The sequence below is a fragment of the Candida parapsilosis genome, contig 006139, assembly GCF_000182765.1.
Source record: "Candida parapsilosis strain CDC317 annotated contig 006139".
Lineage (NCBI taxonomy): Eukaryota > Fungi > Ascomycota > Pichiomycetes > Serinales > Debaryomycetaceae > Lodderomyces > Lodderomyces parapsilosis.
Genome location: NW_023503282.1, coordinates 517,406 through 529,886, shown reverse-complemented (window position 1 = coordinate 529,886; position 12,481 = coordinate 517,406). Strand labels below are relative to the sequence as shown.

General features: G+C 40.0%; 4 protein-coding genes across 4 annotated transcripts; all 4 read right to left on the bottom strand. All coding sequences in view use genetic code 12, as the record gives it.

Annotated features, from left to right (window-relative positions):
- Positions 1-208: 208 nt before the first annotated feature.
- On the bottom strand, positions 209-3,793 carry CST20 (mitogen-activated protein kinase kinase kinase kinase; the record flags this gene model as incomplete). Its single annotated transcript, XM_036810652.1, has 1 exon — positions 209-3,793. The coding sequence occupies one exon, from the start codon at positions 3,791-3,793 to the stop codon at positions 209-211; it is 3,585 nt and encodes a 1,194-aa protein (XP_036667168.1).
- Positions 3,794-5,057: 1,264 nt separating this feature from the next.
- On the bottom strand, positions 5,058-6,758 carry CPAR2_502280 (uncharacterized protein; the record flags this gene model as incomplete). Its single annotated transcript, XM_036810651.1, has 1 exon — positions 5,058-6,758. The coding sequence occupies one exon, from the start codon at positions 6,756-6,758 to the stop codon at positions 5,058-5,060; it is 1,701 nt and encodes a 566-aa protein (XP_036667167.1).
- A 262-nt stretch (positions 6,759-7,020) lies between these two features.
- Positions 7,021-7,893, bottom strand: CPAR2_502270 (tRNA splicing endonuclease subunit; the record flags this gene model as incomplete). The annotated part of the gene is made up of 1 exon (XM_036810650.1): positions 7,021-7,893. The coding sequence occupies one exon, from the start codon at positions 7,891-7,893 to the stop codon at positions 7,021-7,023; it is 873 nt and encodes a 290-aa protein (XP_036667166.1).
- Positions 7,894-8,401: 508 nt separating this feature from the next.
- CPAR2_502260 (uncharacterized protein) lies at positions 8,402-11,110 on the bottom strand (the record flags this gene model as incomplete). Its single annotated transcript, XM_036810649.1, has 1 exon — positions 8,402-11,110. One exon carries the CDS (start codon positions 11,108-11,110, stop codon positions 8,402-8,404), a length of 2,709 nt encoding a protein of 902 aa, XP_036667165.1.
- Positions 11,111-12,481: the final 1,371 nt, after the last annotated feature.

Here is a 12,481-nt window from a genome sequence, read left to right as displayed (position 1 = left end):
CTGAAAATTGCAAGATTTTTTTTTTTTTTTTTCGTTTCCACGTCTGAAAATTTTGAAATGGACTTACGTAAGCACAGAATACAAAGTGAATGTCTAATGAGCGAACTGAATGATACAAAGAAATACATAATACAAACGTATGAACTGACTATTTGAAGCAACAAAGCCTTTAAACAACGTGTTTTGTCCACGTCAACTATAGGGCTCTTTAATCTTGCTCTGTTGCCTTTTTCATTCTGGCAATCTTCACCAACGGACTCAAACTTTCCACGTCATCACTCTCCAATATAAATTTGTCATGCAATAAATCGTCCGCAGTAGCACGCTTATTGAAATCAACTTGCAAACACCACGACAAAAATCTACGAATATCGTAACTCAATGCCTCTGGTTCCTTCAATGATGGGGTTCCATTCGTTGCAATGAGGTACAATGCACGAAGTGGAGTTTCATTCAAATATGGTGGCTCTCCTTCAATCATTTCAATCACCATTATACCTAATGACCATATATCCACTTTTGGTCCATACTCCTTTCTCGAAACCACTTCAGGCGCCATCCAGTATGGAGTTCCCACCATTGTTGTCCTTTTCAAGTTGAGTTCATTTATTTGCGCACAAAAGCCAAAATCAGTCATTTTGATGTTACCATTGATGTCAAGCAATATGTTATCCGATTTAATATCACGGTGAATGACACCCTTTGAATGTAAAAACTTTAAACCTTTCAATGTTTCACGACATACTGCACCAATTTGGCCCTCCGTCATGACACTGTGGGTAACAATTTCAGTCAATGAACCACCCTCCATATATTCCATAATGACCCATAAATCTCCCTTGACTAGGTATGAATCAATATAGTTGACAATGTTTGGATGTTTGCTACCTTTCATAACCAAGATCTCATTGATAATCAACTCCTTCTTTGGTTGTTGCTCGAGGTTCATTTGTTTAATTGCGACTGTTTGGTTCCCCTTGGCTACATCGTGGGCAATGTAAACACCGCCAGAGGCACCTTGTCCAATCTTGATCAAGTCAACATACAACTCCTTTGGGTCACCTTGAGTACATATGCTTTGAAGCTTGGTAATAATTTGTAGGTTTTTACGCTTCTTTTCTTCACGCTTCTTCTGTGCTATAAGAGCAGCTTGTTTGGCATCACGCACAGTTCCTCCAGACGACTTTTTCAATGCTGGAGCAGCACTATTAGGATCAATGTTCAGTTGTGAAGTGGACTTATCCAACTGCTCCTGGTTTTGTTGCTCCAACTTTTTAGCTTGTTGTCTTTTTTGAATCTCTTCAATTTCCCTTGCCTTTTGCTCTCTCAACCTTTTTTGTGCCTCTTGAAATTTGCTTTGTTGTCCCTCCTTCTGTGATGATGACGTTGTTGGTGCTGTTGCATTGGCAAGTGCCTGTTGTGGGTCACTACGAGGAGGGATCGATTGATGCACAGGTACAGGCGGTGGGGGTGGAGCTCGATGAGAAGTAAACTCATTCTTTCGTTGCTTTGGCACATTCAAATCATCAAACTGTGGTGTGGGCGCAATTGGTGCCGTAGTAGAACCAGTAGTTGCAGGCTTGATTCGATTGGACAAAGAAGCAGAATGCGATTTTGACTTGGGAATGTTTGATGGTGGTGGAGGTGGGGCAGGTATATTGCTGAATTTGTCAATGCCACCATTAGTTTGAGCTCTTAATGACTTGACAGATTTTTGTGATAGCGTCTTTTTTTCCAAATAACCCGGTGAATTTGTTTGATTCGGTGGTGATGTACGTGGCTGTCTTGGAGTATGGTCCAATCCTTGTTTCTGCGAAGTGGGTGTTCTGTTCACATTCTGCGCTGATCCAGGAGTTGACGGTGGCTTTGGAGCAGGTCTGCTAGGAATAAATTGCGTCTCTTGATGAATGTTTGGTGTGGCTTGTTGCAGTGTTTGCGATTGAGCTTTGTTTGGAGAAACCCGTCCTTGCTTTGGGGTATCCAGATAATTCTCTTTATCTAGTGACGTCGTGGACACCCTTTGTGGACTCCTGGACTCAGTACTAGGGGTTGCCGGTGGTGTGTTTTCAAAGTTTTCAGATCCGCTGGAATCACTTTTGTTTTTATTGACTCCAAACTTTTGAAAAGCGTGATCATCCGGGTTCTCATTTGAGTCTTGATAAAATGCCACTATATCCATCATAGCTTGAGGGTGTTGTTCTTGCTCCTTCTTGGTGATACCACTAGCAGCAAGTAACCTTTCCCATTCAACTGGTAAACCAGTGTATGATCCATCATCATCAACACCGACGTGGGCTACATGTTTTGCATTGAAGGGAGTACTTATCTTCATATTGAGTTCTGGCGAAGGAGGCGCAGGTGCAACCGACGTTTTGCTCTTGCCAAACATTGATGAAAACACTTCCCTCATTTTATTCTTTTTCTTTTCAGTCTTTGGGGATTGCTTGTTGAGGCCCATTGATAGATTGGTTGTTGGGAAAGTACCATTTGAAGAATTTACCAAAGTTGATGTAGTTGATGCATTCAGATACGAAGGGAACTTTGTTGCGCTTGGCGGCACTGGTGTGATTGCAGCAGTTTGATTGTGCACTGTGGACTGATTACCCCTGGCAGCTTTGACGCCTGTATCCTCTTTTGGTGTTCTTACAACAGTTGATGTGGATGACACATTCCTACTTTGATCTGCCGGTTTCTCTGGTTCCATAGAAGACACATTCCTATTTTGATCTACTGGTTTCTCTGGTTCCATGGATGGGGTTTGATTGAACTGGTGCTGGTAACGTAGTGGGTTCATTGGGGGGATATCGTCGATGTTTTCGTTTTCAATCGTGGGTATTCTATCTAGCTCATTCTTTAAATTTGGCGAGTACACTAGATTACTTGACGAGTCATCTTCATCGCTTTGGTTCAAATACTGGTTAATATCGATCGATGGCGGTTGTGCAAAACGTGTGGGTTTGCCTGGGTCCAAGGTTGGTTTATAAGTTTGCAGTTGTGTGTCCACTTCAGGAGTGCTTGTTTCAGTTTGCTGTGCATTGTCACTATGTAATGGATCCTCTTCTCTTTGCAACTTGTAATAAGAAGCGGTCAGAAAAGCAGAATCATCGGGTGAGATCTCTTTCTCGTCTTCAACTTGTTCTGTCGTAACGTCACCTATTTGCACCGCATTGTTATGCTCACTCTCACCTTCCTCTGTTATTGCATCTGCAGATTCGTTCAAGGCAAGATTGGAATTTGTGTCTCTTTGGCTAATACCTTCAAATATTCCCTGTCCGATTGAGTCTTTGCTTTCACTTTTATTTATTGTTTCGCGTAATTGTTTATACTCTTCTTCCTTGTCATTTTCCCCTTTTAATCCGCTAACATCAAACGTACCGGGCACTCGAAGAGGCATACCTTGCATTTGACTCACACCGGTACTGTCGTACTCGTGTTCTTCCTCCGTCAGTTGATGTCCCTCGTGTACTGAGCTTCTCAATTCAGATTCATCAGCAATTCCGTTTTCGTTATGTAATGGTTCTTGTGATGGACCATTCTCACTTGATATTTCGTCAGTTTCAAATTGGGCCATTCGATCCTGCATGGGCGAGCCCAAACTCAACTGAGACCCATTATTAGATGACTGCAAGACATGTCTTGGTTGTTGTAAGATTGTTTCCTCCTCTGAAGGAGAATATTGAATATCATGTGACAGGTCATTCTTTGTGACGTTTGCATGGTGTTCACCGGTGTGGGCGCTTTCGGCACCCTGTGTCTCATTTGAATCAGATAGCAGTTGATGGTTAGAGCTCATTCTCGTACACTGCTTATAAACGGTGGGTGATGGTTGATACTTTTAATTGTCTTTAATTTGGTAACGAACGTTGTGTGTTTATTTTTTGTTTTATCTATGTGGCGTGTAGATTGGTAATAATTCTTGCTTCTTGAAATTGCGCTGTTACAGTATACTCCGATAGTAGACGTGTCTGTAGTTCCTTCTTCTTTCAATGATCGACAGTAATTGTGCAATAAAATGTATATGGTATCAGTTGTTTTGAGTATACTATCTTTTCACTGTTGGTCTCTCTCTCTCTCTCTCTTTGAATTTTTTGATTATTATTTTTTTTTTTTTATTTAATTCTTATTTAAGTTCAAACATTCTATTTTACTAATTACTAATTTCTACAAAACTCCACCCCGGAACAATATTACGACGATCATTGCTAAAGAATGTAGCCCTTGGAACGTAAATATGCACATCTCAGACAACATATCGCGTGTGTTTTCCCCCTCCTAATTACAATACATTTCCAACAGTCGTACTGTATTTTCACCAAAAAGGGTTTTCAAATCGTGCCACACCCACACACCAATACAATACAAACGATACATAATAAATGTGTTTTTTGTGTAAATGCACGACCAAATGCAATAGTTGCACAAAAGGATCTAAATTGTAAAACAATAGCAAAACAAGCATAGAGGCCGTATATAGCACACACACACACACACACACAGTACATTTGTGTATGGTGGTGAGCTTGTATGCATCAAGCTTTGTGCAACATCAATAGATGAGAAAACATACCTTGATGAGTGAGTTACAAATACTTTTTCATTGTTCCATGTCTGAATTTAAGCATTTAGAGGGCCGTGAAAAACAATCGAGGCTTTCTCCTTTTTTTTTTAAACTTTTGGTAACTTTAGATTTAACTGTTGATTCTAGACACAATCTGTATGGTTTGTATACCATTTTGTTTTTAGGTTAGAGAGCAACCAATGTGCTACTTCTCTACCCCCGCTGTGTTCCATGTGAACATAGTTTGAGGCGTTCGGCCTTGCTTGTACTACCCCAATTCCTCACTCTCACAAGTAGACGAGAAGATTACAATCTTTTTAGTCGCTTGGCATATTTTCGCACGTTTTGTCGCGACACGTCTCTTCTAGATTCTTTGTCACATTCCACAACGCCCTTTTTTTGCACACAAGTTGCTGTGACCCATGTATCAATAACAATCGTCAAACACCAATTCTATATAGATAAACCTGTCCACAATTGGACTAGCTGAGCCTCCTCACTATTTTTTCCGCAAACCTTGGACCTCGAAATTACCAATCCCTTCTTCAAAAATATAGCCATTACGAACTAAATGATCCTTGACGTATCGCCTGATTATGCTTACTCCATTCGCCGAGTGTATTCCGCGACCAGTTACGATTAGCAAGTTATTAACAAATACCCCTGAGGAACCATACAGGTTAAGCTTGCCATGTTCAATACGTTGTTCTATTTCCTCTTGCCACCATGCATCAAGAACCCTTTTCGTTAGTGCAAGAGCCTCCAACGCAGTTTTTCCATGTAAATCTAGCTTGGAGTCCGAAACAAACTTGCTAATGTCTTTTGTCGAAGTTGGTGTTGGGGTTTGCAGTGACAGTGGCCCCCTTTTCGCAGAGTAACCTTTGAAAGTTTCCGCAAGACCTGAGTAGATGGGGATCGAATTGGTGGTGTAAGAATTTTTTTTGGCCGAATTGTTTATCGGGGCTACGTTTATAGCGTATTCTATCGTCGGTAACTTATCAATCGATCTATGCGATAACACCTCAATTGCGAATTGCAACACTTTATCACAATCACCTTCGTAAAACTCAAGTGCATTGATGAGAACAGATTTATCCAACATTTGAAGCTGCTTATTAACAATGTAAATGTGTTGAAGCTCCAAACTTTCTGCTCCATGTGGATTATATTTGTATGTGGAGGATGCTAAACGGTATTCTGTGTTTGTTCTTGAAACTTTCTTGGGCCCACCCCTTTGCACACGGCCACCGACATTTCTGATTGTCACTTGTTGTCGTACTTTTGGTCTGCAATTAACGACAATGCTCTTTAATGTCTCACTATAATCTTGACGACACTTGCATATATGAAACTTGATTTTCTCGTCGTCAAGTATTCGTTGTGCTGACTTGTCTCCGGTGGTAAAGGTGTCACCATCATTGACATCTAAAATGCTTTTGACTCGACTAATCAAGTCATCATCAACCTTCCATGCATTGCTTTCAGTTCTGCCAGTCTGCATTGATTTTAATGAATCAGGGTCTAGCAAATCAATAGATGCACCATCCACATCTCCATTATGTTTAATAAGAGCCTGCTCAATCAATGATGGGTGAAAGTGAGGGAAAATCTCTTGCAATTGACATGTCTCCACCACGTATTTTGACAGCTGAAGCTTGGACGCAGGCTCAACAGGCTTTTGGTACCAGGTCAACCCTTGATCCGTTGGCTCTGCTGCTTTTGAAGCTTGTACCTCTTTCCCTTCAAGCTCTGTATGTATGCCTTCCCCTTCCATTAACTCTCTTTGTTCACTTTCAACAAACAACTCTTCCATTAGTTGCTCAACATTATCACTAAGCTTCAATCTGATCTTCAAGTCGGTTTTGACAAGGTTGGGAAATATCTCTGACAACTGCTCTACTAGATTAATGAAGTTGGGATCTGAATCGCTTTTATCGAGAAAAAACTGTGTATACTCCTGCTCTGCATCGAGGATTCCATTATCTGTAGAGTTGATGCTTCTTGATGATATTGCATCTGCTGAATTTGCCGTTGGCTGACTCATGGCAGTTGACGATTGTGACCAAATGCTTGCATTCCCAGGAGTATTGGAATCAGGACAGAGACTAGTATCGGCATTTTCTTTGTCTATTTCATCTTTTTTAGTCGATTCCATGCTTGTCAAACTTGTTTTTGCAAGATTTTCACTCAATTGATCCATTGTAGATGATACTACTCGTTCTTAGTGGATACGCGTGGTTCATTCAATAGTGTAAGGGTATGATGATGGCCTGCAATAGGGTAAACTAAAGTGTACGTGTGATGACCAGGGATCGTGATTTACAATGTCAAATCTGCCAAAAAAAAAAAATAGTGTAAAATAAAGTGAGCACAAAAGCTAAATGCATGGAATCAGAATGCAAGGCACACAGTACAGTTAAGAGCTATTTAGCATTGCTACAAACACCGGCATGTTCTATAAACTATCCAAAACCTGCCCACTCGATTGAAAAACACATGGGTTCATCCTCATCATCAAACAACTGTTCCAAAAGAGTGTCATTGGCAAAATCTGCATCATCACCATCGTCGGCTTTCTTTTCTCCCTTCATCTCCATTAAGATTAAATTCTTCTTTACACTAGTAGCCAATCTCCCACCAACAATGATATCATACATATCAACTACATCAAACTTTACAATTGAATAAGAATGATAACGTAGTGGGTCTCCTGGGTATATCACCAAATCTCCACCAAATTTCAATCCTGGATTGATATAGAATCCACGGTTTTGTAAATACTTGTAGTATTTGTAATGATTAACGAGCTGAGATAGGCTTTTGGTATTGCTGTGTTTAAAATATGCAGACAAGTACGATTGGATTGAAACTTTGAATGTTTGAGCTAGCTTGGCATCATGTTCAGACTCACAATTCTCCACAACCAAAATGTTATTTTCTGTCAAATTATCATTTTCCACCTTTCCCTGTGATTGCTCCTGTCGCCTCTTCAATTTGGCATTCCGATATGCCAATTGATTAATCAAAATTGCATAATGATACTGAACCAACCATAAAACTTCATAAATGTTTAGCTTCAACGGCACCGATAAGAATATATTTTGTTGAGGGTATTGCTGTAATGTGCCAATTAGAATACCCAAAATGTGATACTTGTTGCGTAGCTGTTTTATATCATCAAGGTTGAATACGAGGACTTCAGGATTTGATGTGGGGTCTATAAGTGGTAAGTGGATAGGAGGCGTCTCTATCGCTGGGTTTGTTGTATCAGAAGATGGAAGCGTGGGTTCTGTCTCATTGAGCAGTGGCAGTTGTGTTTTTATATCATCTTGCATGTTAATCACACCGGGTCTGCTGTTAGTATACTCCTTTTCCGTGATGAGATATTTCGGCCAAATTCTGCTCCTTGCACGTGCAGAAGGAATAATGAATTCATCACAATGTACACGACAAATTAAATTCTCTCGCTTTGTTGTTCTTTCACAAACCGCACAAGCAAAAAGAGTTGCATCAAAAGTTAAATTTGTGTCCTTGAATGGTGTGAGTATCTGTATCTTTTGTCAGGCTGGGTCCTATTATCGCTATAGCGCATCCTCATTTAAATATATCGACTGCGGCTCACCATTGGAGACAATCGAGGTGATCAAATTTTGATTTGTTTCAAGTGGCGACACCCATTCGGTCATTTGTTGGGTATCAATGTTTAAAATATTTGGCAAAAACGAAGTGGAGATATACCAGAGAAATAAAATATAGCTTGTAAGCGCTTTTGCCATGAATCCCGCAATGATTACAAACAACAAGTCGTTAAATCGTACATCTTTTAAACTACACGCCTTTAAACTATGTGCTACCACCATCGGAATCATCCATTGGTGGGGGCTTCTTCCTAACTGTTTTTGAACGACTAGGTGAACTCGGTTGAGATAACGCCACCGTTGGCTCAGCAGACAACAACATGTTCAAATTGTCCTGCTTTTCACTACCTCCAACACCACCACCACCACCATCACCACTACTAGCATGTGGGGATGCCGATGCCTCTTGATATTCATTTGAAAACACATCATTGTTGCCCGCTTGTTCCATACTTGGTGAATTGGGCATATTTTGTAAAGTCTGCGCAAATGCACCCGATGATGCCAATTGTGCAGCTGTCACACCACTGTTTGATTTGTAGTGCCTTTTCGGGGTGAGTGAGCCTCCTTCTCCAGCACCGTCATTACCGCCAGCACCGCCATTACCATTACGTTTACCAGGCTTCACTGGTGGATCATGTATATACTCAGCACGAGCAAAGTTGAATGATGGTGATCGAATTCTAGGTGATGATAACGATGCTTGAGTGAGAATTGACAGTGCGGTGACGGGCTCGGTTGAAGCAATAGGCAATGTTGCATCACTTGCACTTGCACTTGCACTTGCGCTTGCACCAGAACCCTGTCCCTGTCCCTGTCCAATCCCATTTCCAGAGGTCCGATCTTTACCAAATGATGACACACTTGATGATTTGCGCGCTCGCCTATTGGTAATCATTTCTGGTGGATGATACGTTTCACTAGCCCCAGTAACAGGAGATGTCATAGGCAGCAGTGAAGCTTTCAAACCTGATGTGGTGTCAGCCTTTTGTTGAGGTGAGTTGTTTCTGTAATCATCTTTAAAGTACCATTTACCTATACGTTTCAACAACCCGTTACCATTGGCATCGGTTGCATTTGTGGCACCTCTACTTGAGCCTCTTGTGGATGTTGTGGCCCCTGTTTCAGGAAACTCATCCAACAGAGGTGAATTGGACTTGTTCTTCATTTTTTTCGTAAAATCGTTTATAGTGGAGCCCATTCTCCGTAACGATTTTTTCGAAGTGGTCTTGAAGTCAGAAGATTCTGACAATTGAATCGATGCTTCGTCAACAGTGTTTGTCTCGGATGAGTGACCATCATGAGAAACTGTATCATCTGCACTTGACAGTTCTTTGTCTTCCTCACCATCATGTTTCCAAATACCACCACGATACAATTCATGCAGAGTATTGAAAAATTCAATATCATCCCAATAGGGCATAACCAAACTTTCCTTGACTGCCTCTTTAAACTTTTTTTCAATTGTGCTTGTAATAAATGAATAGTTTAACGATTTTGAGCTCAATATCGGCTCAATTTGGAAATTCAACGTTGGCTCAACTTCATAACAATACCAAAAACGATTACTTGGTGGTGGTTTCAATTTAATCAACATTGGACCTTCGAGATTAACCAAAGAGATCTTCAATACTAGATCAACTTCTCTTGTGGTGAATTTAGTTCCAAATGTAAGATCCAATTTAGTGGCAATTGTTACCGATAATCCACCATTGTATGACACATGAGAACTGATTACCAATGTACCATCTGGATTTATCTCTTTTAAATTAGGATAAGTGAAAAATGGAGCTGAACTTCCTGGTTGTATATCAGTGATTTGAAATTCATTGAAAAACCCTGGTTTTTTAATTTTGTTTAATTTCTTGCTAAGTTTAGTGAAGATGTAATTTTCGAAAAATTTAGTATCCTTTATGGCCAAGAACCATCTTCCAATTAACGCATTCAACCATTTCGTTTGTAAATGTCCCTCGGAGCTATACAATGCTTGAATTAAATTGATCATTTCCTTGGTTGAAAAATGCAATGTTTGTGCATGCTTTTGTGGACTCAAACTTGCCGGTATTGATGATGTTGTGTTGACAGAGTCCAATTTGGTGCCTCTAATCAATGCAAAATACCAATCTTCTTTATCGCTATTGGTGTCACAGTAAATGAAAAAACTGCCTCGAGGTGCTTTGTTTGATTCTTGATTCAAATCAGATAATTTATTGACATTGATCAATGCAATAGCGGTGTATTTTGTAAACAACAGTGGCTCGGGTAAATTTCGTGGCCAGATACTAACAAAATAGTTTCCCAACACAATGACATGTTTGACATCCTTGATTGTTTGATCCTTATATAGGAATAAATTGCCATGTTTTAGCACGCCAAAGTACCGGTGCTTCTTTAACGACTGTCTAACTTGTGCTGGCGGTTGTTGAGTGGACGTAGCTGGTGGTGGCGACAGAAGCAGCTGTTGAGTGGTTGAAGTGGTGTGTTGTGAACTAATTGATGCTGCATCAGATATGGAAATGTCATCTCTTGCGTCAGCAGCATCTGCGTCTGTCTCCTCTGTAATCTGATCTTGTTTGTGCTTCTGTTGTTGCTGTTGTTGCTGCTCCCTATTCACTAGTTTATATAATGACGAAATAGCCGATCTATTCTCCACTGCTTCAGTAATTGAAGTGGTATTGCGATTGATCTCATCAGTACTTTCAATATACTCATTGGTGACAAATAACCAACCATTTTTGAAACTCTCCAATCCCGATTGGTGTTTTTCTTCTATTTCTCCTGCCTTGATTGGTGATTCTTGTTCCTTCTCAGATTCGGATACATCACGTAGTACGTATTGGAAAATGAAGACAATCAACAAGAAGGGGCTGATGAAACCTAGAATGAATATGAATAAGGATGATGTTAGCCCCATCAATGAATAAAGTAATTGTGCTGTGATGTGTGTAGCAAGGGCACAATTTTGTTGGTTGCTATTGAATCAAAAGTTTTGTATGATTGACGTGTTTTTTGTTGCCGAGGAGGATTGTCGCGTCATTTATTAATGTCGTGAGAGAACAAATTGCGACGTTAACTAGCCGAAGACGGGTCCATATCTTATCACCGATTTACCCAATGGAACAAAAAGCATGAAAGAGGCAGCTTTATGGATGAAGTTAAGGGGGGAAAAGGGGGAGAGGACGCATACAGTAAGATAGCCACCTCTGTGCGCCTTGCTTTTTTCTAAACTCATCTCATTGATATGAAGTGCATTATTGAAGCATGATTTAAATTTTGATTTAGGTGAAGAAGAATAGGCTAAACTGGTGCTTTCTTTACAGAGAAAGCCCTCGCTGGCTACATTGAGGAAAGGCGTCGCTCTTCAACAGATCCAATCACAAAGTGAATGAACCGGATTGTGTCGGGACGATTCAAATACGAAACGGGAAAGTTTTGCAATAACAAACAAACATCGTACACAATGTGTACGATGGAAATTGATACATCAAAAATCAAACCGCTTGTGTTTGAATAATTTATTTTGCAACGGTTTCAAGACTGTTTTTTTTTTATTTTTGTGCTTTCAACGGCCTGCTTTGAGCTCCAATAATAATAATAAAACACAGTGAATGAAAATTTTTTTTTTTACAAAAACTACGAAAAACGCCGCTTGTACTAAACATTTTGTCTCAGTTTTTGCTTGTTTAATCTTATTGTTTGTTTCCCAATTAGGTGTAAAATGCACCGGGTCGGGGCCGCCCTTTGGAAATCAACAAAAAAGCTGATCGACTCAAAGAATTGCCTCTATGCTTTCCAACCGATAACCTGGCGAGAGGTTCACAACAGGAACCATCAATGCTCGACGTATCTAGTCTTAATGTTATTCTACGGAATAAAAACGGTGGAATCGTGATTATTATTCCCAACAAGACGTTGGGGAAAACTCACTTTTAATTGTCACACGAACGTTATATAAATTACCACAAAGCTACAAACTGATAAACGCTGAATTTTCTGAGTGACAACAAATATTTTGTAAAAAGTCTACAACTCCCGGTAATTCTTTGACCCTTACACAAAGGATTTACAGTGGCCAATTCGATCCTTTCAACAACAAATGCCCTTTTCTTTTTTTTTTTTTGTATATCCTGTCTACACCAAAATGCTGGTTTCAGATACAAAAAAACAAAATTAACTTGGATTAGCGTCAAAAAGTGCAAAAAGGCACATAACAATGGCTTTTCCAATACAGTAAAAAGTAAAAACAAACTTTGCAAATTTTGGCTGTGCATATTAGTCGGAACCG